General features: G+C 39.5%; 1 protein-coding gene across 6 annotated transcripts in view; it reads left to right on the top strand.

Annotated features, from left to right (window-relative positions):
* Positions 1-24,503, top strand: part of LOC149316626 (ras GTPase-activating protein nGAP-like) — a 280,129-nt gene that overhangs the window by 232,741 nt on the left and 22,885 nt on the right. For all 6 annotated transcript variants that reach the window (XM_089515961.1, XM_089515960.1, XM_089515964.1 and 3 more), the window contains 6 exons: positions 7,386-7,539; positions 10,288-10,386; positions 12,191-12,745; positions 17,109-17,253; positions 21,426-21,570; positions 23,430-23,666. In XM_089515961.1, the coding sequence (XP_089372087.1) occupies positions 7,386-7,539; positions 10,288-10,386; positions 12,191-12,745; positions 17,109-17,253; positions 21,426-21,570; positions 23,430-23,666 (1,335 nt within the window). The remainder of the gene's footprint in view (positions 1-7,385; positions 7,540-10,287; positions 10,387-12,190; positions 12,746-17,108; positions 17,254-21,425; positions 21,571-23,429; positions 23,667-24,503) is intronic.

Below are 24,503 nucleotides of genomic sequence, written 5' to 3'. Positions count from 1 at the left end.
ATCCACCCCAACATTAGGCATATCCAATAATTCCTTTTAAAATATCTGTGCTGAAGATGTGCCTAACTTTGCTAACCCTCTCCAAGTGCAGTTCAGCTTGCCTTGCATTTCACTCTTAAGGATAGTGCAGATATTGTGTATTGATTTTATGTGTTGGTTTATAGTGTTTGTTTTACGAGTGTTGCACCCCACTTTGAAATCTTTATTCATACGCAATTTAAAAACACTGTTAGAATACTAAATAAATAACGTAGCGAGTTCATATCTGTTGGGACAGTAAACGGCAGATTAAAATGCACATGAGATAGATTTAAAACATGTATACTTCTTGCCATGGGCAAGAACAATTTATCTTGATCTTGGCCAAATAAATGAACTCGTTCACACTACGGTGGAGATGACAATATTGGAAAACAATATCCTGTGTTGATGATGTCTGCGTAGGATGCCCAACAGATGTTAGTAGAGAATTCAGCTTGCAATGGTCGGATGCAATAAATGCCTGCAGTGGGGCAAGCAGGGTTGTATGGAAAGGCAAAATAAAATAAGGACTTTTCTGATGTGCCACTCTTTGCTGGGTTTCGTTCCCACAAGACCACTCAAAAGCTGAGATGATTCTTCCTGCTCTCCCTCAGATCTAGTGTCTGGTGAACCTGCGGAAGGGATGGGAGGGGTGGGGACTTAATTCCTCTCCTCGGAAAGGTCACCTTTGCTGTGTTTGCATAGAGTGCTCCCTGAGCTCCGTTGGCTGCTGCTTCTCCCTGCTGTCTTCCACCTCTAATCTCCTTATAGATGCAGTGCCATGGCAACAGGCCCAGGGCTGAGCGAGCTGGGCACATACCAGGCGCCTTGTTTGTGTCACCTGAGGGACAGGATGCAGAGTGTGAAAGATGAGAAAAAGGAGAAAGATGGTGACTTAGCCTGTCAGGCAGAGTGTTTTTTCCTCCTGCCCGGTTGGCTGCCTTGGAGGCTCATCTGTGCAGCTGTATAACAGGAGGAATTGCAACCTGTCTGCTTCTTGAGGTGGCCCTTGCTGCCTTTGCACTCAGGAATCCATCTTCTGTGGTGTGGCCAAAGAGAAGGAGGAGGTGTAGGGGAGCCAGGTCCAGGACACATGGAACCGCTATGATTTGGGGCTGCACGGTCAGGTGGCTGTACAATTGCTTCATGTAGGTGTGGTGGAATTTTCAGGATTAGTTATTTATACGTGGAGAATTAATGCTGCAAGTTATGTTATTAAAAATGTGTATATTGCAGTCATATGTCCATCTGTGTCCGTGGTAAGCCTGTGATAGGAAGAGATGCATGTTCTTGGCCTTCAGTCCCCAGTGTTTGCTGTCTCATGTAAGATTCCAGAGTTGGCCAGAAAGAGAATGTCTTAGCAGTGCTTGGACTGGAGGTGTTCAAAACAGAGGATGTGTTTCAGATATGCTTGTGGGCTTGACACTGGTGGTGAAATATATACGGTTGAAGTTTTAGATTTACAGTGATACTGGCAGCTGTTTGAATGAAGCAGATCACAGTCAAAATATCTGCTAAGGTTGTGATCCTGCAAATGAGAACTTCTTGGGTTTTTACTTGCAAAGGCATCTCATAGTTCCTCCCTGTTCCACTGCTTTATACAGTACTACACTTGGTGTAAATGAAAATGTCAGCAGTTTTTTTCTCTTTAATGATTTCTAAATCAGGGGGTGTTGATCTGGGGTAGAAGAAAATAAATCAAATTCTTCTAGATGCTTACACATTTTCTCTTAAATGTGACTTGATAAGCAAAAGTGAAGGTCTTGAGGGTCATGATATAGGGCTCTTTCATCTTCAGCTGCCCCAGCTCCATGGTGTGTGTGTTTGTGTGTGTGCTTTCAAATTGTCTGTTGACTTATGTTGGCGACATGAAATTGATAGGTTATTCTTAGGCAAGGAATACTCAGAGGTGGTTTTGCCAGTTCCTTCCTCTGAAATATAGGCTACAGCACCTCATTGACTGTCTCCCATCCAAGCATTATCCAGGGATGAGCCTGTTTAGCTTCCAAGATCAGACAGCATCTGGCCCCTATTAGGGTATAGATGCAGATATCCAGAAATTAACCGGGCATGAGCTTATCTTTACGAAAAAGGAGTAGCATGATTGTTGTTCAAAAGTACAGGAGCCGTGGCAGGAAAAAAAGTAGCAGTCTGGGGAGGATATGAAGAATGCTTGCAGAAAGATTCCTGCGTCTTGATTATTTTTAGTACAATGAATAACATTAGAAATTTTTTAAAAAACTGAATAGCCAAGGACAGGACCCCAATTCTAGGAAATCATCAACAAATTACTCTTGTTACCTGTTTAGCTCTTAGTATTGCCTCCCATATAGCAAGAGGATACATTTTTTCCTCAACATAGTTCATCTGGATTATCGTTTTAAAAAATAAGGCAACAGGGCCATCAAATAATGTCACACAGGTGGGCTGTTAAAATTCAGAAATGAAGATGCCTGAGGCACTTTAAAGTATTTGACATTTCTATGTAAGGGGGCATTACAAATGCTCCTATACCTGCAATCTCAATTCTCTGTGTGTATTTTTATTTAGTAACATCATTTGTCTTATATTTGCTCGTATGTATTGAAATAGCAATGCTGTGGGTAGCTGTTCTTGTTGTTCATGTTATTTGCCATCCAGTCAGCTTCAATTTAAGGCAGCCCTATGAATGAGAGACCTCCAAGAGCCCTGGTCATCAAAATCCCTGCTTAAGTCTTATAAACCCAGGGCCACGGTTTCCTGGATTTAGTCAATCCATCTATTATGTGGTCTTTTTTCCTTTTCCTACTGTTTTCCACTTTTCTTTGCATTAACATATTTTCCAGTTAATAATGTTATTTTAAGAGCCAGTGTGGTGTAGTGGTTTGAGTGTTAGACTAGGACTCTGAGGGGTTATTGTTGTTGTATACCTTCAAATCATTTCTGACTTACATTGATCCCAAGGTGTTTTCTTGGCAAAATTTGTTGAGAGGGGTGTTGCCTTTGCCTTCCTCTGAGGGTGAGAGATTGTGATTTGCCCAAGGCTCCCCAGTGGGTTTCAATGGCTGAATGGGAATTTAAACCCTGTTCTCCAGAGTCATAGCTCAATGCACAAACCATTGCACCCTGCTGGCACCCAAGGATTCTAATCCCTGCTTGAAAACCCACTAGGTGTCTTTGGACAAGTCACATTTTCTCAGCCTCAGGGGAAAGCAATGGCAAACTCCTCTGAATAAATCATGCCAAGGAAAGGCCATGTTAGCTTCCTTGTTGGGTTGCCATAAGTTAGAAACTACTTGAAAGCAAACAACAACAACAATGTTTTATTATATGTCCAAAGTATGGCAGATAGCCTCAGTTTAGTCAATTTGGCTTTAATTGAGATTTCAAGCTTGATTTGCTCTTGCACCCTTTTGTTTTTGGTCATTTTGTCAGTCCATGGTATTTGCAGACCTCTCTTCCAGCACCATATTTATAATGAGTTGACCCTGTCAAGATTTGCTGTCCAGTTTTTCCCCCCATACATAGAAATGTGAAATACTTTGGCCTGGATGATTCTATCTATTTTTTATACAAAGATATTTCTCTAGACTTGAGAATCTTATCTAGTTCTTTCCTGGATGCTCTTCCAAGTATTAGTGATCTTTTGATACACTTTGATTTATGACAAAGCCAAGGTCTTTACAGGTCTTTTAGATCTTTACGGTTGTCAGTTAGTATTACCAAAAGCCAGTTCCTTGGGTGAGAAGATTCCTCTTGTTACAGTAGGAAAGAGTCTTGTATTAATGTACAGTATGTAGTGTGCCATAAAGCCATTGCCTTTTTTCATCCCTTTGCTAAGGGACTGGAATTTGTGAATATAATTCACTTCAGCAGTTTCTCTTTCTCATCTTCATGTATTACCTTACGCAGCCCTTTGAAAATTTAGGCCAAGCGTCATCATGATTTGCAAATTTCTGGATTCTGTTACATTCTGGCCCACTCCTACAACTGTATAAATACGTTTTATAACTGATACCACTCAGTATTGCATCCGAAGAAGTGGGTTTATAACTATGAAAGCACATGCAAAAATAAAAACCAGTTCATCTTTTTCTCCCCCTTCCTTCCTACTTATTATGTTTCTGTTTATCCAAAAGTGCCTTGGAACCAGAATACATTGCTTATCAAGCTAGCCTGGTATTGTCTGCTCCAAGGGTGAGGAATACATGCCCCTCCAGATATTGCTGGGCTACCATGCTGCATCCTCATCACCCCTTACCAGGATGGCCAGTTATTAGGGGTGATGGATGTAGACACTCATCAACAGAAAGTGCCACAAGATCTATTCCAGTGGGCATCTGCTCTTCAGGTCATTGGCTATTTCCTTCTACCAAAACATACTGTGGGTAACTTGAGCAAGTCACGTTCTCTCAGCTTCACAGGAAGACAAAGGCAAATCCCCTCTAAATAAATCTTGCCAAGATAAACCTGTCATTCGTTCACTTTAGGGTCACCATAAGTCTGAAGATAGGACCACTTTAAGTGCACCATAAGTCAGAAGCACTCAACAGCAATAACCCTTTTAAAACAAAGATGGCAGAGATTGATCATAAGACCTTTAAAATGCAAAGTGTGTGCTCCTCAGTTTGCTTGTTTGTTTCGGGTGCTGAGAGGGTAATTGATGGAGTCACTGCTAATGCAGAGGGTGGTTCTGGAATATTCCAAGTGCTTTTGCAGGAGATGAGGTCTGCTACTCTGATGAAGGTTTTCATGCTGTTCACCTATGCAGCTAATGCAATATGGTCCACAAAGACTGTTTGATATTTACAGGATGGCTGTGATGATGCCCCATAGGTGGCATTTATCTTGCAGCAGCATAACTCATAGTTAGCTTAACTGCTTTGTTTTTGCTGCTGCCTCTAGGAATAAATCTGAAAAGCTCAAACTGCCCAGAAGACATTTGTATGTCAACATGTTTATGAAACAATAAGATATGCCTGAAACATCTACTCCAATTGTTTAGGTTTGTCTAGATCCCATGTTGACATGGGTGAGTGCATGCATACTCTAGAGATGGAAAGAATATTCACAAAATTTATTCATCTTAGAAAAAAATGAATCACCTGCCATACAGTTGATAGCATCTATGAAATTTCTTGTTTCCTATGTGAGAGCAAGACAACACTACTACATTTTTCTTCAATGTTTCTGCAGTTTGTGCCAGCTTTTCTGTGCAAAGGTAGTCTCTTTTCCCTTTGTTAAGGAAGGCGTCCACACCACACACATGCCAAACATAGGACAACAGGCTTATTGATCAAAGAAACCATCCGATGCTGCTAATTCTTAAAAGTCCATGCAGCAACTCAGCCACAATCATAGTTTGCACAAAAACCATTCTTATGATCATTCTGAAAAAGAATGCACAAAAAAGCTCTCACTCTGTCATAGGCAAGAGGGGAAAAAATACCGTGTATATGATCTGTTTTTGTTACATCATTATGCAAGCTGGAGCAAGCTGCAAGATTCTGCCAGTAGCCCTTAGTAAAATTTAGTAGAAGTACCCTGCTTTAACCACTACTAACATCTCTGCTGATGACGGAGTCAATTCCAGCAAAAGGAGTTGTATCTGGAAGACGAACAGAATATAGAAAGAACTGAACCTGCAGCTCGCTCGTGATGAATCGGGGGAAGCAAGATGTATTTGGAAATAGAGTGCCAACTTAAGGTGGGCAACTATCAGAGGGTTGAGTGCCACATTGGCTCCCCAGGAGACCTTGGAGGGCTTCTCCCAAATTTTTACCCTCTTTTATCAGGGTGCCTGGGCCATTTTAGGCCCAGGACAGGTCCTTTTTAACAACAGGGAGTGATCCCAAAGTCACCTTTTCAAAAAGCTTTCTCTGGGAGCCACCCAAAAACGGTGAAAATGCCCTGCAAGCCCCCTAGAAGGCATTTTGGGGCAACTATATCTCAGTTTGCTTCCCTGTCAAAGGGTCAATCAACCATAGGATTGAACTAAAAGAAATAATAAATTCTAAATAATTATGGTAACAGCAGCTAAATTGGACCAGTGGGATTCATTCATAGAATCACAGAGTTGGAAGAGACCATAAGGGCCATCCAGTCTGATCCCTTGCCATGCAGGAACTCTTGAAAGATGGCCATCCAGCCTCTATTTAAAAACCTCCAATGGAGATTCCACCACTCTCCAAGGGAGGATTTTGTTGTGGACATGTAAATATTAGCCACGTAGGCCAGTACTAGGAGCATCCTTCTTTAATTTGTTTTTGAATTATGAATTATGTTTTGTTGTTTGTTTCATTTGTATGTCACCTTTCTCCTGGAGTGGGACCCAAGGCAGCTCACAAAAAGAATGAATTAAAACCCAACAGTAAATTTTTAAAAACAGTTAGCATCATTGCTATTGTGGTGATTGTTATGCTTTTTATTGCTGATTGTTCATTTATTTATTAGTTTTATACCCTGACCTTCTTCCAGGATGGGATTATTATTGATACAATGCATTGAGTTCATTTTGATAGAGAACAGAATTTCTAAACGATGATCCAAGGAGCAGAGAAGAATGAGTGAAAGCTTAAAATCTGAGTATCAGCTCATATGGAGAAAGCCATATGATGGCACCATCCAGCAGACATAGTACACAGGAATGATTTAAGTCTCCTATGGCCTAAGAAAGTGCCAGCCCATTGGAAGGAATTATAAGGAAGAATAAAGTTATAAACATAGTGTAACGGGCAGTGTTGAGTTTTGATGAGAGAGACTTGAGTTCCCACTGAGATTTCTACTTATGTTATTAGGTGGTTTTGTGACAGTGAGTACTTTGACCCAATCCTACCTTGTAAAACTTTTCTGATGATAAAAACAGTGAGCAAGACCTCCTCTGTATATTACTAGGAGGTAGGTATGGATACAAATTTGATAGATAACTAGTTAAATCAGATGAATAAGTGATTCCTAGAGCATGTTTTTTCTTACATTAAAAAACATGATTTAGATTGAGGTGGCAGATGGGGAGGAGAAATCCTAAATTTGCAGCATATAAAATATACATGGATAAACTACATGCAAATTCTAGGAGAAGGGCAGGGTATCAGAAAGGATGTTACTAACAAAATGTTGGATCCTCTGAAACAGATAGAGAGATGTCCATACATGTATTTATTTTGTTTTAGACTACAAAGCCAGTTAAGAGTATGTAATGCCAACAAGCAAATATTTCTATGTTTCACGAGCTGTTGTAGCTGCCAAATCTTGTCAGTGGTGTCGAAGATCAGCATTCAGAGTGAAACAAATAGTAAAAAAAAGTTTTTTAAATAAACCTATTTTACTGATCCACCTTCCTTTTTCCTGGTATCTTATTTCCACTTTCTTCTGCCTTTGCCCAGGTCCCGTGGCTTACCAAAGCTGAAAGAGTCTCGTTCTCATGAATCCTTGCTGAGTCCAGGCAGTGCAGTGGAGACGCTAGATCTTGGGACAGAAGAAAGAGTCTTTGTCAAGCCACTTCATAGTAGTATACTTGGTCAAGATTTCTGCTTTGAGGTAAAAACAATCAAACAAATCTACAGAGGCATCCCTTTCCTTCAAAAAGAAAGAAAGCAGGATGTGAGGGAAATACATAGATTGCTTAACTTAGTCTAATTCTTTATCTTACTCTTTGAGGATTTCATAATTGAGTGAGCAAATTGGTTGCTTTGGTTTTACCATGGGAAGGGTGGGGACTATCTGACAATCAGATGATTCTAAAGTCCTTGGGGCTACCAACAGCAATCGTTCAACAAAAAGAAATCTTTTCAGTTGTGCTGTGCCAATTGAATGGTACAATGAATGTTTGAGACCATGACAAAGATGCAGTCCCTTACTGGGCCATTTTAATTGATATCATGAGGCATGTTGTACCAGTGGTAGGTGACACTTTCATCTCTAAGGACTACATTTGCACCAGATAAAGTCATGTTTGCTTCTTTTGGTTGCATCAGTCACAATGAGTGATGGAGACATTTTTTGCACTCCCTCTATCTCTTGGTTTTTCTGTCTCTCCCTTCCTTTGGTGGCCAGGGTTGGGAGAGAAAAAAGGGGGCTTGGTCCAGCAGCGTTCAGACTGAATAAAGTGCTGGTTTTTGTACCTGCCTCCATTTTATGGACTAGGAGCAGGCCCAAATATGAAAGTAGAAGAGAACTGTCCCCCTTAGCTGCTCTCTTTCAAGGCATACAGCCTGGATTGTTCAGCTTGGACAAGATAGACAACTGTGGCTGTCCATGTGTTTTTTACCTGCAACCCCCATCAGCCCTTGCCAGAATAACCAGTGGTGAGGGGTTACAGGAGCTGTAGCCCAGAAACATCTAGATGGCTGTTAACCCTCCCCCCTAAACATACACAGAGGAAGAGAGAAAGAGTAGGAGAATTTGAGCATGTGTGACTCTTGTGTGTCTTTAGTACTTTCTGTTGTTAAAATGTCACTTGGCTCAACAGCACAGAGCAGGAAGCATTGAAACAGGAGGCCACTCTGGTGAGATTGGTAAATGATGGCAATATGATGGAAGAAGATGGAATTGAGGAGAGGAAGACAGTCAGCTGCCTCTGTAAACATTAAATAAAAGTATCTCAGCTAACTTCCTTAACCTGGGGCATGCTTTCTAAAGAGCCAATGCAAAACTGGCCCATAGTCGACTTTCACCATCTGGAAGTTTTTTGGTGTAAACAGAATCCTCACCCCCCCACCACCTTGTAAAAAAACAAAACCCCAAACCTGTTTTATATTTCCACCCAGAAACTAAAAGATTTGTTCTTGCTTGCCTTAGAGGTTGCTCTGGCAACTTTGTTTCTTACGAGGAAACGCTCAAGAAATATTACGACATACTTTTTATATTTGTATTCCATTATGTGGAAACATGTTCTGCTTTGCTTTTGAGATGGAACATAATTAGCTCACTGACAAACCATGTGACTTTTACTTGTTATATAAAGTGACTCTTGAAGAAAGAAAGGAAAGTCACAGGCATTGTTACTGATATAGCAATTTCATTATCAGGGTCCTTTCGGTTTGATGCTTAAAATTTCAGAACAATAAAGATCCTGTATCATATGATAAGGGAACAACAACCACTACAGTATTGTCTAATCTTTAGGAAACTTTAAAGCAGCCAAGCAAAGAAAGAAGATAGTCCTAGTCTCCACACAGTAGTGTTCAAAGATAATTCAGCAAAATTTTATTAGCCACATCACATGTTTTTCCTGTGACATATTTATCAGAACAGTCAATCCAGCCTTGAATTCTCAAGATTTCCAGCATTTTCTTTTTGTTTTCGTCACTGCTTTCTACACTCTTTTAATATTAGACTCTTTCAGACTTTTATTTTCATTTTCTGTTGCATTAATGTTATCTCGCTACTTAAGTTATAATGCACTATTCCATTGTAATATAACCATTGTGCACACATAGTTTACAGCAAGATACAAGTTCAGCTGTATTTTCTTATGAATATGTAACAATAAAATATGCCCACCAGAAAGGAAATATAAATATAGCTGTAGATGAGATATGATTCATTTTACAGCAGTAGCAGAAGTGGCTTCTAGGAACTAATGTCAAAGTAATGAAAGTCATATATACAAACAATAAACAGCATCATTTTTCTTCAAATGTTCCACATTCCTATTTACTGTCTTATAAGCAGATGTATTAGATTAATTTTGTCTTTGAGACAAAATGTCAAAACTATGAAAGCCATTCTCTTGAGAGTTGGAGGATTAGAATCACACCATTTAATGGCAATTAAGATTTTAGCTGCCATATAATAGATTCCAAGCTAGACTATAATGCTCTTGATGTTTTTCAAATACCTTAAGATAATATCCGGTGGGTTAGGCTTCTATTATTCTGAAATGTCTTTGCCATTTAATAATTGAATTGCCTCTCTAATACAGAATTTAATGTCTTGGGAATGTCAGCATTCTGTGTTTTTCTAAATATGTTTCTAGTTACTTTTACTTTTGGACAGAAACTTCAATCTTTTCAAGTGAGATCTCCGAAGTTTGTAAATTGGGGTGGGGAGGAAAACATACATAGCTTTCAATTCCTTTTACTCTCCTACTCTTTGATGCTCATGATAATGTATGTGAAATCAATCTTTGTTTCTGTTCATAGTTAGTTTGTTTCATTTAGCATAGACATGATTCTTGGATTGTTTGTAAGGTATATAAGGTGTTTATTTGCAAGGCATCCTGGTATGCAAATTGCTACCTCGGTCATGAGTTGACTGATTCTACGTTTTCTTAATATATCTTAGGTAACCTACTCTAGTGGCAGTAAATGCTTCAGCTGTTCTTCTGCTGCCGAAAGAGACAAGTGGATGGAAAACCTGCGTAGGGCAATCCAGCCTAACAAGGTACCATATATGGTGTCACTTTAGGAAAGCATCCAGTGGTAAAATGCACCCTGCATAATTGTGTTCATCTTCCCCAAGCAACATACCCACTTAATTAGGTTGATAGCAACCTTCTAGCTGCCCCAAGAGAATAATGGCTCAATAATGCCAAATTGCATCCTGCTGAGATTTATACTAAAGTGTAATAGATTAGGTCTTTAACACACTGTCTTCTGTCAGCCTTGCTAATGATTCTCTTCTCCAGGAGACTTTGTCATTGTCTGTATTATTGAAAAAGTCCCTGGGTTTAGCAGTCAAGACCTTTTTCTTTTGCAAAACAGCCCAAAGACATATGCTAATAATTCTGAATTTTTATGTTCACATTTTAAAAGAAAGGTTATCCAGAGTTAAACTATGTCATATTGAGAATCAGTTTCTAGAATGATGACTCTTTTTGGCAGTCCCAGTGTTATAATTTTATTAATGGTGCATTTTACTATCTGCTCTATAGATCTATTTAAACCCAGCTTCTAGTTGTAGTTTAGGACAAAAAATGTCTTCATTTCCCAAACAGACAACCTATGCTAGGGAGAAACAGAAGAAGTGTGATCCCATTCCTACTGCTTGTGTAGCCTGTGGGTGAGAGTACTGTGTGTGTGTGTGGTGGCACTATTTCTGCCTCTCAGAACAGTTCTAGAAGATAGCAGTGGCTCTTCCCCAGTGAGCATTCTGCCTTGTTTCTCATTATCTGCTGTCCTTATTTAACATCTGTATGGTGCCAGGTGGGGTTGTTCTAGGTTTTGAACCATGGTGTCATCAGTATGCTAATTATCAGCTAGCCGACCTGAACATTTTGAACTAAACTTAATCATAAAAAGGCACAGATACAGATTTTGTGCATGGGGCAAACATGTGCAAATGTGTAGTCATATGCTGATTAAAAGCATGTCTGGATTTGATAGGGCTACATTCTACCTTAAGTATCAGGCCCATCACTTGAGACTACCCCTAGATTTAGCAGTGTTTTCAATTGATGAAGTAACTGCCATGCCCAAGAATGAACCCTTTTGGCTTCACTTTATAAAAAACTAATGACCAATCTGTTGTCATATGTCCAATACATTGTGCCAATGTAGAGCTACCCTTGAAGACAGTTTAACAGCTTTAATATGATGCATCCCAACTCTTAGTTGAGGAAGATTTCAGGATACAAACAGTGTGCCTGCACCATATGTGGGCGAGCTATATGCAGCTTCAAGCTTACACTGAAGCTGTGCAACAGTTCAGTGAATGGAGTGAATGCTGTGAGCATATGCCCCATTGTTTGCAGTGGGGCACTAGCATATTTTCATTTATGCGGTGGGATCCCCCATCTAAGGGAAGGGCCTACTGTATAACGTTGTTAGGTTTTTTATTTATTTATGAACTGCAATGTGGTTGCTTTCTCGGTTGAGTTCAAGGTACTAGTTTGATCTATAAAATCATAAAAGTTTGTGATCCCACATAGTCTTAATTCATGTACTCCCATTTAGCCTATATTTGTAGTGTACAAAGTGAGGTTGCCCTCAGCTAAAGATAGACTATTTCATTGATGGCTCTTAAGGAAAATAAATGAGGTTCTGTCTGTTGTGTTCAGGCAATTTGTACAAACTAGTTGTTCCGCCACACCTTTAATGATATTTCAGTGTAAAAGGGGTATTTACATGTAACAACAATAATGATAAAAGTTCTGAGCTGCATAAAACAAAAATACTACATGAGAAATGTTTCACCCTTGCAAGGGGCCTGGCCTTACCAAGCATGACTAAACCATTTTCTCTTCCAGGATAACTGCCGGCGAGCCGAGAATGTATTGCGTCTTTGGATCATTGAAGCCAAAGACTTGGCCCCCAAGAAGAAATACTTCTGTGAATTGTGCCTGGACGATACTTTATTTGCCCGCACCACAAGTAAAACAAAAGCTGACAATATTTTCTGGGGTGAGCACTTTGAGTTCTCTGGCCTTCCACCCATCCACAGTATCACTGTCCACATCTACAAGGACATTGAAAAGAAAAAGAAAAAAGACAAGAATAACTATGTTGGACTGGTCAACATTCCCGTAGCCAGTGTGACTGGGCGACAGTTTGTGGAGAAGTGGTACCCGATCAGCACTCCTACCCCTAATAAAGGGAAGGCTGGAGGGCCATCCATTCGGATCAAATCCCGATACCAGACCATCACCATCCTCCCTATGGAGCAATACAAAGAGTTTGCTGAATTTATTACCAACAATTACACTGTGTTGTGCTCTGTCCTGGAGCCAGTAATCAGTGTCAGGAACAAAGAGGAGATGGCCTGTGCTTTGGTGCACATTCTTCAGAGTACTGGCAGAGCAAAGGTAAGAATAGACAGACCTTCTGCCCTTGACTTGCTCCCCTTGAATGCTGTTGAGAAATGGAAGGAGGTCATAATCAAGAAATTTTTTCTCATTATTTTGAAAGTGAAACAGCTGTCTGTTTGCCATTGCTTTAGAAATGAAAGCACTGTAATTCATAAACAAGGGTAAGCATTTTAGAATCATTAAATTATCAGCTTTGATAAATTATTAAATGTAAATACGTATTTTAATTTTATGTTCATATCCTGCCTTCTCCATCATGAAACTCAAGGTGAAAAGCACAAGATTCCCAGACAATCTCCTGTCTAAGCACTGAACCAAATGTAAACTTCACCAAGGTTGCTATAATCATCTATGCTTTTGGACCAGAGCCTGACATGGGCAGTCATTTATTTATTTCAGTTGACCTCATTTTTCTTCCGTCAGATGAAAATTACAGGAAACATTACTTTTCTGATCCATCCTTATTCATAGCTAGTGCTGCTTTTGTAACATTATCCTCAGATAATCTAGAGAAGTGAATTTGGTGGGGGGGTTTTCATGGGTTTTTGTTACAAAATTGCACTGGCATATTGCTGCTACGTCTTCCTAATTTTTAAGGATTTGAATCTACACAGAGGTTTATGATTTGGTTCTTTCATACATTTGTCATAGAGATGCAAAAGTTCCAAAAATTTGAAGACATGGAAAAATAATTTTTTTTCTGGGTAGGATTGATCTAAAATTTTAAATTTTCAGGAAAAAATGATGTTATATAAACCAAGTCAAAAGTCACTTTGCTGCTTTAGAAACATACAGAAAACTATGGCTGGCCTTCCTTATCCACAGATGGCTTGAAAATACAGTCGGCCCTTCTTATACACTGATTTTTTATACACGGATTCAAGCATACACGGTTTGAAAATGTTCCAAAAAAGTATAAAGTTACCTTGATTTTCCATTTTTTATAAGGGACACCATTTTGCTATGCCTTTACATTTAATGGGACTTGAGCATACACAGATTTTGTTATACACGGGGGATCTTGGACCCAAACCCCAGCGTATAACAAGGGTCCACTGTATATATTTTTTTAATTTCCAAAAGGAAACCTTGATTTTATATAAAGGACACCATTTAACTAACCATTGTATATTAGTAAAACAAAGATTATCATTCTGTCTTCTTTAGTCCCCAGTAGTGTTATGCAGGCATAAAACACTCATTCCATAAAAAGGACACAAGAAAATGAAATCACAATCAGGAATTACAGTGATGCGAGATTCTGTAAATAGTTTTGAATAACAGTGTATGTGCTACATAAATTTTAGAAAGAATGTGTGATTGGTAAATATGTCTTACATATTTATTGATCATTCTATAAGAAAGTATTCCTTATCATTTTTTTTTTCATTTGTCGGGGGCGAAGGGAAGTACAGTATTGAGAAACATTTCCCCCCAATTTTCCAGTTTCTTCTTTTGGCCTTTATGTTTCTACCCTTCTTACAAGGACACCAGTGTGCAGATGACACTCACCTCTATCTCTTCTCCTTCATCTTAACTCTGAATAAGCTGTTTGAGTACTAAACCAGTGTCTGTTGTCAGTAATGGCCGGAATGAGGGCAAACAAATTGGAGATGTCAGAGGAGCTGCTGGTCAGTTGGAAGGCAGATCAGCAAATAGAGATTCAGCTTGTGTTGGATAGAATTACAATCTCCTTGAAATCTCAGGTGTATACCTTTGGCTAGTTTTTGTGGCATCCAGGAGTGTACCAGGTACATCTGTTCCTGAAGATGTCAGATCTCACAACAGTAGCACATCCCATTTATTTATTTATTTATTTAATAGCCTGCCTTTCCCTGGAATGGTTCACAAAATGGTTTACAACATGAATTTAAATAAGATAGATGAATTCAAAATTAGTTCTAGAATTTTTAAAGCTACATACTATAAAACATATTAAACTCTAAAATAATATAAAATAATTTCAAACCATGACAATGATAATAAAATTGCAGCACATAGTCCATTAAGAACCTTTCCACAAAGCCATTTAGCTCTTATTTCCACTGCAGAAATAATCCAATTTTACACTGCTTTAACTGTCATGGCTCATGGAAACCGGGTTTTGTTGTGACACCAGATCTCTGAGATAGAGAAGGCTAAATATCTCACAAAACTGCAATTCCCAGAATTCAATAGCATTGAGCCATGGCAGTTAAAGTAGTATAAAACTATTATTTCTGCAATGAAGATTAGACCTGAATCACCAAATGCCTGTTCAATAAAAAGGTCTTCACCTGCCAATGGAAGGACAGCAGGAAAAGGCCAGCCTAGTCTCCCCTGGGAGCAGCCATTCAGAAGGCTCTCTCTCTCCTATGTCCTGAGTAAATGTGATGATAGGGGGACAAAAAAAAAACTTTCCCCCAGAGGATTTAAAATTCAGGCAGCCTCATATAAGGCGATACAGTCTTTCAGTCAGTTAGGACCTTAGATGTATTGGACTTATTTCCACTGTGCCTGGAAATAGCCAGTGAAGTTGTTTGGATTATATGCTCCCCAGTCTTCCCATTTGGATTCTGTAATGCACTCTGTGTAGGACTGCCTTTGGAAACTGTTCAGAAACTTCAAAAGTCAAAAATGCCGACTACTCTCTTTTCACCAGCAAGTGAATTTTTTTCCATTTAAACTGGCCTCAGCTTTTAAATGGTTGAGGCAGAAAGGTGTTTTAATGAGGCGTGCTGTATTTTTTTTACTGTGCCATGGAATGTGATCTTAACTGTTGTGAATTAACACTATAATTGAATTGTTTGTTTAATCAGTATCCTACGTATTTTAGCTGTCCTATATGTTTTTAAATTGTGGGTCCTATGTGAAAATAACCGTAAATCCTTGTTTTGCACTTTTTATTGTGTCCAGTTTTGATTCTTGATAGAAATCAATTAGAGATATTATCCCTAGATTTTTATTTCTGCCTTGCTCCAAGATGCTCATGGCGAAACATTCAAGGACATCTCATCTTATTCTCACAAGTAGTTTGTGACAGTAGGTTAGGGTGGCAGTGCTATGCCCAAGTATTCATAACTAAATGGATATTTCAATCCAGACCTCCATAATGTAAGACATTCAGGCAACTCTAATTCTGAAAAGGAGATATGCTCTAGCCATACACACACAACTGTATTCCCAGCTTCTGCATACTGGCAGGGGTTGTCTGATGCTAAAGTGTAACTGGAAAAGCGGTATATAAATAAAAATTTATTATTATTATTATTATTATTATTATTATTATTATTATTATTATTTGGCTGGACGTGATTGAAGAGCTCCACAGAATTGTTAATGTTTTACAATTAGATTTCCTAACTGTGTGCAATACCGTAGCTACATTCAGCCAAATGAAGTTTCGCTTGAGACCTTCCCCATTAATGTAGGGGTGGTAGGAACATGGCTGGAGTGTATGTGTGTCACCATCTCCCCTCCAAAATTAGAGTTGCCAAACATCTAAACAGAGCTACTGGCAGGTATAATCTTCTCAGACATGGCCTATTGGTAGCTCTAGATTACAAATGACAATTTATGGCCCGATCAGACAAGCCAAAATAAAGCTGCTTCGGGTCACTTTAGAGGTATTCTGTTTAAATGATACATGCGTCCTAAGAGGACTGGAGCTCAGCTTTGGGGCAGCTTCTGGCCTCCTAAGATGGATGCGTCATTTAAACAGCATACCTCCCAAGTGACCCGAAGCAGCTTTATTTTGGCCTGTCTGTTTGGGCCCTTAGATGTGGACTGTGAGGGCCATGTTTGCTTGCTCCAGAAAATAAGAGTGAGCAATGGGTGAGAAACTGGACTAGTTTCCATTGATGGTTGAGTATTCAGGCTTCTTCAGTTGACACAGTTCATCAATTGCTTGCCTATCCTGGATTAAGTAATCTGTAAAACATACAGTTTTGTGTGCTCCTACTCTGAATAACAACACCATCTGAAAGACCGGGGATGTTCTTTGATTAAGCTAAGAACTGTAGATTTTAAATACATTAAATTTAGGAAGTATGTGTTGTGTATTAAAAATAAGGGGAAAGAATTACCTCAAAAAGTTCATTATCAAATAAAAAAAATAGGATGAAGCTGTAGTCAACTCATATAAAAAGTATCAACTGTCAGGTGCCTATTCACTTGAATGTACCTCTCAGTCCTTAAATCCCACACTTTCTCTTGCAGCAGGCACTGCATCTCACACAATCCAGCCTTGTAGCTTTTTTGCTGAGTAGAGTAGTTCTTTTATCCTTCCCATCTGGGTATACCCTAACAGTTTTCTTGCCTAGCACAGCACAATTTGTCATTGACTAAAACGTCTTCTTCCTGTCTAACTTTTCTCCTTTAGGATTTCTTGACCGATCTAGTGATGTCTGAGGTTGATCGCTGTGGGGAGCATGATGTGTTGATCTTCAGGGAGAATACACTAGCTACCAAAGCCATTGAGGAATACCTCAAGCTGGTGGGACAGAAATATTTACAAGATGCACTTGGTACATAAATGGCATTTTAATTCTTATTTTGATTTGCTTTTGCAGAATTAGAGGCTATACATGCACAGTAGATCACAATCTTCCTGTTTGATTTACAGTTAGTTGTCAGACCTGGCGCACCCCGGAAGAAGTGATGGTGCACGCATGCCACACCACGCCATGGGCACACGGCCCATTATTTCTAATGGGACTCCAGCATATGCATTATTTCCTTTATGTGGGGGAGGGGGTCTGGAACGGATCCTCTGCATAAAAGAAGGGCCCACTGTACTATCTACCATATATACTATAAGTCAATTTCATGAATAAGTCAAGGACAGGTTTTGGGCCCAAAATTATGGAATTTGCTATGACATGTGCATAAATCTAGGGTAAAACTTTGGAGCATGTAACAAACAATGTAAAGGGTGAAGCACAGAAAACAGCAACTACATTAGCAGTTATTCCAGACTTTAAATTTTGCCAGATTTTAGCCCAGATCCTTGAAAAGCTGACCAACATACACAAATGTGCCTTTGTTTGTGGAATGTAGGTGGAAGAGAGAAGAGGCCAACCAGGCATCTAGTGAGAACAGCAGGTAGCATCAGTAGTCAGCAATTCATCCTCCACCGTTGCCCTGCCTCTGACCAAAAAGTGCAGAGAATACAGAACTGGCACAGAAGAAGAGCAACAAGCATGTTGTCTTTGGACCACTGTGTTGACAGAGAGAAAGGAGGCAGAGGGAGATGGGGAAGAAGAAGAGGCATCAAAGAGGCCAGAGACAGACAGCAGTAAACTGAGGGAGAGGGTGGCAGAAGGGAAACAGAGCCTGCCAAAGGGCTGGGCTAGAAGAAAAAGAGAGCGCCAAAGAGACGTGCAAGAGGGTGACACACTGAAAGAAGTAGAGGCAAGGGAGACAAGAGAGGAAACCAACTAGAGACACGGGGAGGACAGGAATTGTGAGTCAGTGTGCTGAGGAAAGATGGGGGGCATGAGGGGTTCATTAATAAAAATGACAGGAGGGAGCAGTGCAGCAGGTTGTGGGAAACCAGTGGAGGAGATGATGTTTTGTCAAAGAGAGAAGTTCTGAGAAAAGCAAGGAGAGTGGGGGAAAGAAGGTTGAGGGAGAGGATTCTTGGTCAGGCAGTGACCAAAGAGAGTGAGATGTCCAGGTAGCAGTTGTCCTCTGGCCCAGGAGGCGAAGAAGAGGAGGCAGAGACCATGTCTTCTGGGAAACTGGGCATTGTGTGATAACAGTCTCCTCCTCTGCACTCTCCATCTACTGTACATCAAGACATACACCTGTGGGGAAGTAACACAGCCAATGTGTTCGCTCAAGGTAATGTCGCCCCACTTCACCCCACGTTGACTCCTGTGGAAATGAGTACTGACTCATGGATAAGTTAACCCAAGATTTCAGGGTAAATTTTTAAGCTAACATTTCTCCACTTATTATTATTATTATTATTATTATTATTATTATTATTATTTACAATTTAATCTCCCATGATAGCTTAATCGTACAGTTACAATAAGTTGCAAAGGCACACAACAATGGCATTATGTTAGTGTGTGCACTTTTCATTCTCTTCATTGCATCTACATTAAGGATATTTCTGCCTTCACCAGGGAAGAAGTGTATCTGAGCCTGTTTTAACAAGCTTGACAAGCTGTTTTAACAAAAATATGAAGGAGTTTGAGATAACCTTTCCATTTTTACTTCCACTTTATAAGAGCAAAAATATTTTAACCTTCATCCTTGTTATTTTACTCTTACTCTCCCTTGAACTATTCTTTTATTTCTGATTTTCTAAACACATTGGAATAATCTAGGTTATATGCACTCTTCAGATAATGGAGTGGTGGGACACACTATGCCCTCTTTCTTTGTCTCTACATTGTCTCAGTCCTAGTCCACTCCATGTCTCCCAATTCCTATATCCTGATACTGCACAAAGGTTCAGAATATAAAATTCCACGTCTTACCCTCAAATGTGCTATTATATGAACTGGCTAAAATGCAATGGTAGGCAAATATAAGCACTACCATGGAGCCTCCTAACTAGCAGCTCTAAGCAAATAGATATTACGTATGGAGTGGTAAAGCCCGTTAAAATTACCCAAGGGACTACGTAATTTTTTATATAATTTGTGCTGAAAGTTGGCAATTAAATGACAAACAATATTGAGGCTTGTGGGGAGGAACTGCTGTGTCATGTGCCATTTTTTTTCCATAGCTTGTTATCTGCTGTGTTGAAACACCTGTGCTTTTCCTTGAATGCTCTTTTTGAACACTTACAGGATCCTTTTGCTAGCGCTTATTCTACTAATGCTCCCAGTTGCTCTCTTTCATGTCCTCAAAATGCTCCTGTTTCTTTAATTGCCCAATTTCAGCTGCTGGCAGCAAAGTGCTCTGTTGAACAGAAGCAATTTCAAACAGTAGTGCAAGCAAACACTTTGTTTCTTTGGGCTGCTCGGGATGCCTTTGCCTATGTTTCAAATACTAGTTTTGATTCCTTGACCCAGGTCAGGGATATTTGTGTGGAGAATCAGAGACCAAAGCAGCCCTGGACACAAGGGGATACCAGTACTTCTATTTTCAATACCTGCAACGGCATTCCTTGCTTTTCCCTCTTGGGAAACCATCTTAATAAGGCACAGCCTATCTCCTTTATTTATTTTATTTATTCATTTAGGTATTTATATCCCGCCCTTCAGCCCTAATGGCTCTCAGGGCGGCTTACATTTATTATTATTTTTTAACCAAACAGTTCCCTGCCCGCAGGCTTACAATCTAAAAGAAGCAGTACTGTATAATGAATACATTCAGTTTAGAGATTTTGTTTATTTTGTTTTATTGAGAAGATTTTAAAGTTGTCTTTCAAAGATTTTCAACAAGATTTCCCCCTAGATAGCATAAATAAAACAAATAGATAGGACTGAGTCCAGATAAAAAGGTTTTGTTACATTTCTGTACTGACTAATAAAGCTGTCTGGGTAGTTCACAAAATAAAGCATGAAAGTAGTAAGGGAATGCTTGGCCCTCCAGATTGCATCTCCCTGCAACCCTAGTCAGCAGAACCAGTGGCATGGGATGATGGTAGTTGCAGTGTGGAGGATTGCACACTCCCCATTCCTGTCTGAAAACTATAAAATTCATGTCTGGACTAAAACCATAAATGTGAGAACAAATGAGAACAGCATTTTAAAAAATTAAAAGAGAAAAACAGCTGTTGAAAAATGAATGTCCCAGTAATGAAGGGGTAAAGATTTCTTTTAAAAAGTCAGTGTGCTATGGACCAAGCAAGGAACTTTTGTTTGCCCCCAGGTTTGAGATGCTTTCAATAAAGCACTACTCAGTTGTCATTTTTGGCACGCACACACACCCCGCAAAAAAAAATCCATCTCTTGCACGCGAGCAAAGGATTTGGAATTTTACACATTTTAAAAATCAGAAATGTGTATAGCTAAGATTAAATGTGCCCAGTGGATATTTTAGGGCAGAATTTGCATTTTTGTCAGGCTGTAGCAGATGTCTTGTAATTTTAAATTTAATAGGGAATTAGTGTGTGAAAGCAGAAGAGCACATGAGATAACTTATGCTGAAAGAAGGACCCCACCCCACTCCCAGTTACTGAAATCTCCACTTGTATACCCACTGTTCCTTAGTTACAGGAAAGATATATCCGATTTACTTCTGAAACACTGAGATCTAGAAATTTGCTTGGTTTCATAGGACACCCTTGAGAGCTTTTTGTACAGAATAGAATAATTTTGTTTTATTCTAGAACGGCACAGTACTGCTTTGCGGGGTGAACAAAGAGAAAAGCTGTATCTCTACCAGTGTCTCTCTGAGGTATAGGTGGGAAAATATCACCCCTTCAAAGATAAGCTGATTGCCAGAGAAGGACAAAAATTATTCTCTACCCTACTTGGAAGGAGAACATTTTATAACTAGCTGCGTTCCTTATGAATCAGAGAAATGGAGTGAGGCTTCTGCTTTCTTTGTGAAAATTAGCTGGCTGAAACAGTCCTGACACTCTTTTGTTAATCTGCTTCAGTCTAGTGATAGAGAGTGATCAGTTTACATCATTTGCTACTGAGTAATTATTACTGTTGAAGAGTGCAAGAGTGTAACATCAGGCCAATAAAGTATTCCACTAATTGCCTTTCTCTTGTCATCCCATTGCTAGGTGAATTTATCAAGGCACTCTACGAGTCAGATGAGAACTGTGAAGTTGATCCCAGCAAAAGTTCACTTAGCGAACTGGCCGATCACCAGGCCAATCTCAAAATGTGTTGCGAGCTGGCCTTTTGCAAGATCATCAACTCCTACTGGTGAGTACAAGACAAGAAGAAGAGTGTTACTCAAACAGTGAGTTGCCTATAGAGATTCCTGCCGTAAAGCATCAGCGAGAAGTGGTAAACCTGGAATGTAATGTTGCAATAAGTAATAGGATTCCATGCACATAATCAACCAGCCAGTGTAGCTGCACAAGGACCACTGAAAGGAATGAAGCCTATCAGAGGAAGGGTTTTAGTGATTTGTTCCTCATGTCAGCCATCAGCACTAGGCAGCTTAACTGATTTAAACTGGCTTTTAGAGGTCAAGTGGAACTCTGACTGTGGAAATGAAAGGTTTGATCTATATTTGATGGTTTCAATCTGTTTCCTTATAGCTGAGCTGAGTCCTGGGGATTTTTTTCCCACTTTGCGGGAAGAAGCAAGATTATTTTTCCGTACTGTAGTGAGTACAGGACAAAAAGGTTAGCTCCGTATCTATTTTTTTATTCTGTAAGGTGAACCTATCAGTTATACCAGGAGTGAACAGAACACAGGCCACATCAATGAGGGGAAGAGTGCTATCCCTTTTTACATACCCCACCATTTTTAGTGACACAGTGGTGATTTTAAAAACTAACATTTTATTCTTCAGGGTGCATAAGGAGCAGAAGTTGGGAGATTTTTTTACTTCTGCTGCTGTGTTTCACAAGTTTAGGCAGTGGTTTTCAGGCTCTGGTGATGGGAGTTTGTGCCCTTTACCAACTGAAGTTGCCTGGCTCTGAGATATACACAAAGCCTTATCTATTTTTTTGTCACATGCTAACCCAGCATAACTTAAAGCAAAAGGTAGGACAGGCTTAGTCAATATTTAATAGCTTTCATATAGTGAGAATTGTAGTGGCAAGAAACTGGATCAAAATAATGTGGCAACACCAGCTCCAAGTTTCCTTTATTTCCTCTCATAGTGAATTGCTTTTTTTGCCCAGTCTCATCAAAAGGCAAACAGTATAATATGATGTTAGCATTATGTTTTGTTCCACCTTCCAGTAATAAATGCAAGGATTTTCATGGATATGAACCTGTATTATCACGCTAAAAGATTTCTCATGTTTTAAAGCTGGGGGTTCTTAGGGGATGTGTTAGAGTTACAGTCCGCCCTTGCCTTACATGGGGGATTCGTTCCGGACCCTGCCTCGTAAGGCGAATTCCACCTATGCTCGAGCCCCATTAGAAACAATGGGGCTCGGGCACGGCGGGCGCACGCGCCCATTCATTTGAATGGGACATGCCAGCCCTTTCCTGCATGTGCCCCGCGGCTTGAGTGCATATGATCAAGACCGCGTAAAGCGTGCCCGGGGCGCACTGTATAAGCTTCCCTGCCACAAAGAAAATGATATTTGAATTTCCCAAAATATTAAACCAAACCAACTGTAGAAAGAAGAGTAGTTTTTGGTGCAGGAGGAGTTTTGTGAAGGACAGCTTTAAATAACAACAAAGAAATATGGTTGAAGTTGGTGGTGTTATATTGATGCAATAAACGATGGAGCAATGTGTGAGAGAAAAAGTGAGTGACATGGAATTTCAACTGGAGCTTGGCAGTAGTGAGTTACATTGTAAATAAGGGAGCTGCCAGCTGTAGCTCCCGTTGGGTTCTGGGGAAAGAAAACCTTTCTAATGTCACAATTTAGAAATATGTGTAATAGCACATTAAACATGTGCAATGTAGTAAGTCACATAACTGAAACTAATAACAAGAACAGCCTTTAGATTTTTTTTTTAATTTCCATCTATGCCCTCCCTGTCTCTTTAAAAGTGACTGCTACTAAACCCAGAAATGATTTCACCTGTTTTTCCTATTGCGGGGTTATTGCTGGTTCAGTTTCATGTTTGTCTCCTGCCTTGTTGATTTTCAGTGTCTTTCCTCGGGAGCTGAAAGAGGTATTTGCCTCATGGAAGCAGCAGTGCCTCAACAGGGGGAAGCAGGATATCAGCGAACGTCTGATCAGTGCCTCGCTTTTTCTCCGTTTCCTCTGTCCAGCCATCATGTCTCCAAGTCTCTTCAACCTCATGCAAGAATACCCTGATGACCGTACCTCTCGAACTTTGACACTAATTGCAAAGGTTATCCAGAACCTGGCAAACTTCACAAGGTAACTAACATAGGATCAGAAAAGAGTAATTAAGGAATGTCTGGATTATTGTCATGGTGACCTGTAGCTCCGCAAATGAGTTTCTCCACTTGTCATCTTATTTTTGTCAAAATATTCGAAAGTCTGGTGTGAAATGTCATACTTAAAAATGTACCTGCTTAAAGGATAGTTATTTTTTTTTTTTGAACTTAGTATGGTAAAGAAAAAAATTATTAGGCATGATATTTATGAGTCATGGAAAAGTAAATAGTTATTTTTTTTCAAACTGTTGTTGTCATAGTACAGTTGGCCCTTCTTATACACTGATTGTTTTATACATGGATTCAAGCATCCATGGTTTGAAAATGTTCAAAAAAAGGTATAAATTTCAAGTATCAAACCTTGATTTTCCATTTTTTATAAGGGACACTATTTTGCTATGTCATTATATTTAATGGGACTTGAGCATCCATGGATTTTGTTATACACGGGGGATCTTGGAACCAAACCCCAGCGTATAACAAGGGTCCACTGTAACTACTTTGGGATCAACTATATCTGTATCCTTATTATTTGAAAGTAATTTTCCAGGCTTTGGGCACAAGGTAGATTAGGTCTACTAACTGATCTCTTGGTGATACATAGTTGATCAATAAGAGTCTCCAACTCCCAATGGTTTAATAAGATTTATATTTAGGCCTAAATTTGACTGTTATAACTCCTATGTATAATAATTTAGGTGCAGATTTGTATTTGCATATGCAGATCATCCCAGTGTATATGTGGCTCATGAAGTACAGTGAATCCTTTGTGTGAGTGTATTGTGTCTGATTCTAGTTCGTGGCCCTTGGACTTCTT

This window comes from Sceloporus occidentalis, unplaced genomic scaffold (genome assembly GCF_023333645.1).
Source record: "Sceloporus occidentalis isolate IW3139 unplaced genomic scaffold, rSceOcc1.0.p SCAF_3, whole genome shotgun sequence".
Taxonomy (NCBI): domain Eukaryota; kingdom Metazoa; phylum Chordata; class Lepidosauria; order Squamata; family Phrynosomatidae; genus Sceloporus; species Sceloporus occidentalis.
The sequence above is the reverse complement of the archived record's forward strand: the minus strand, read 5'-3'. Positions and strand labels throughout refer to the sequence as shown.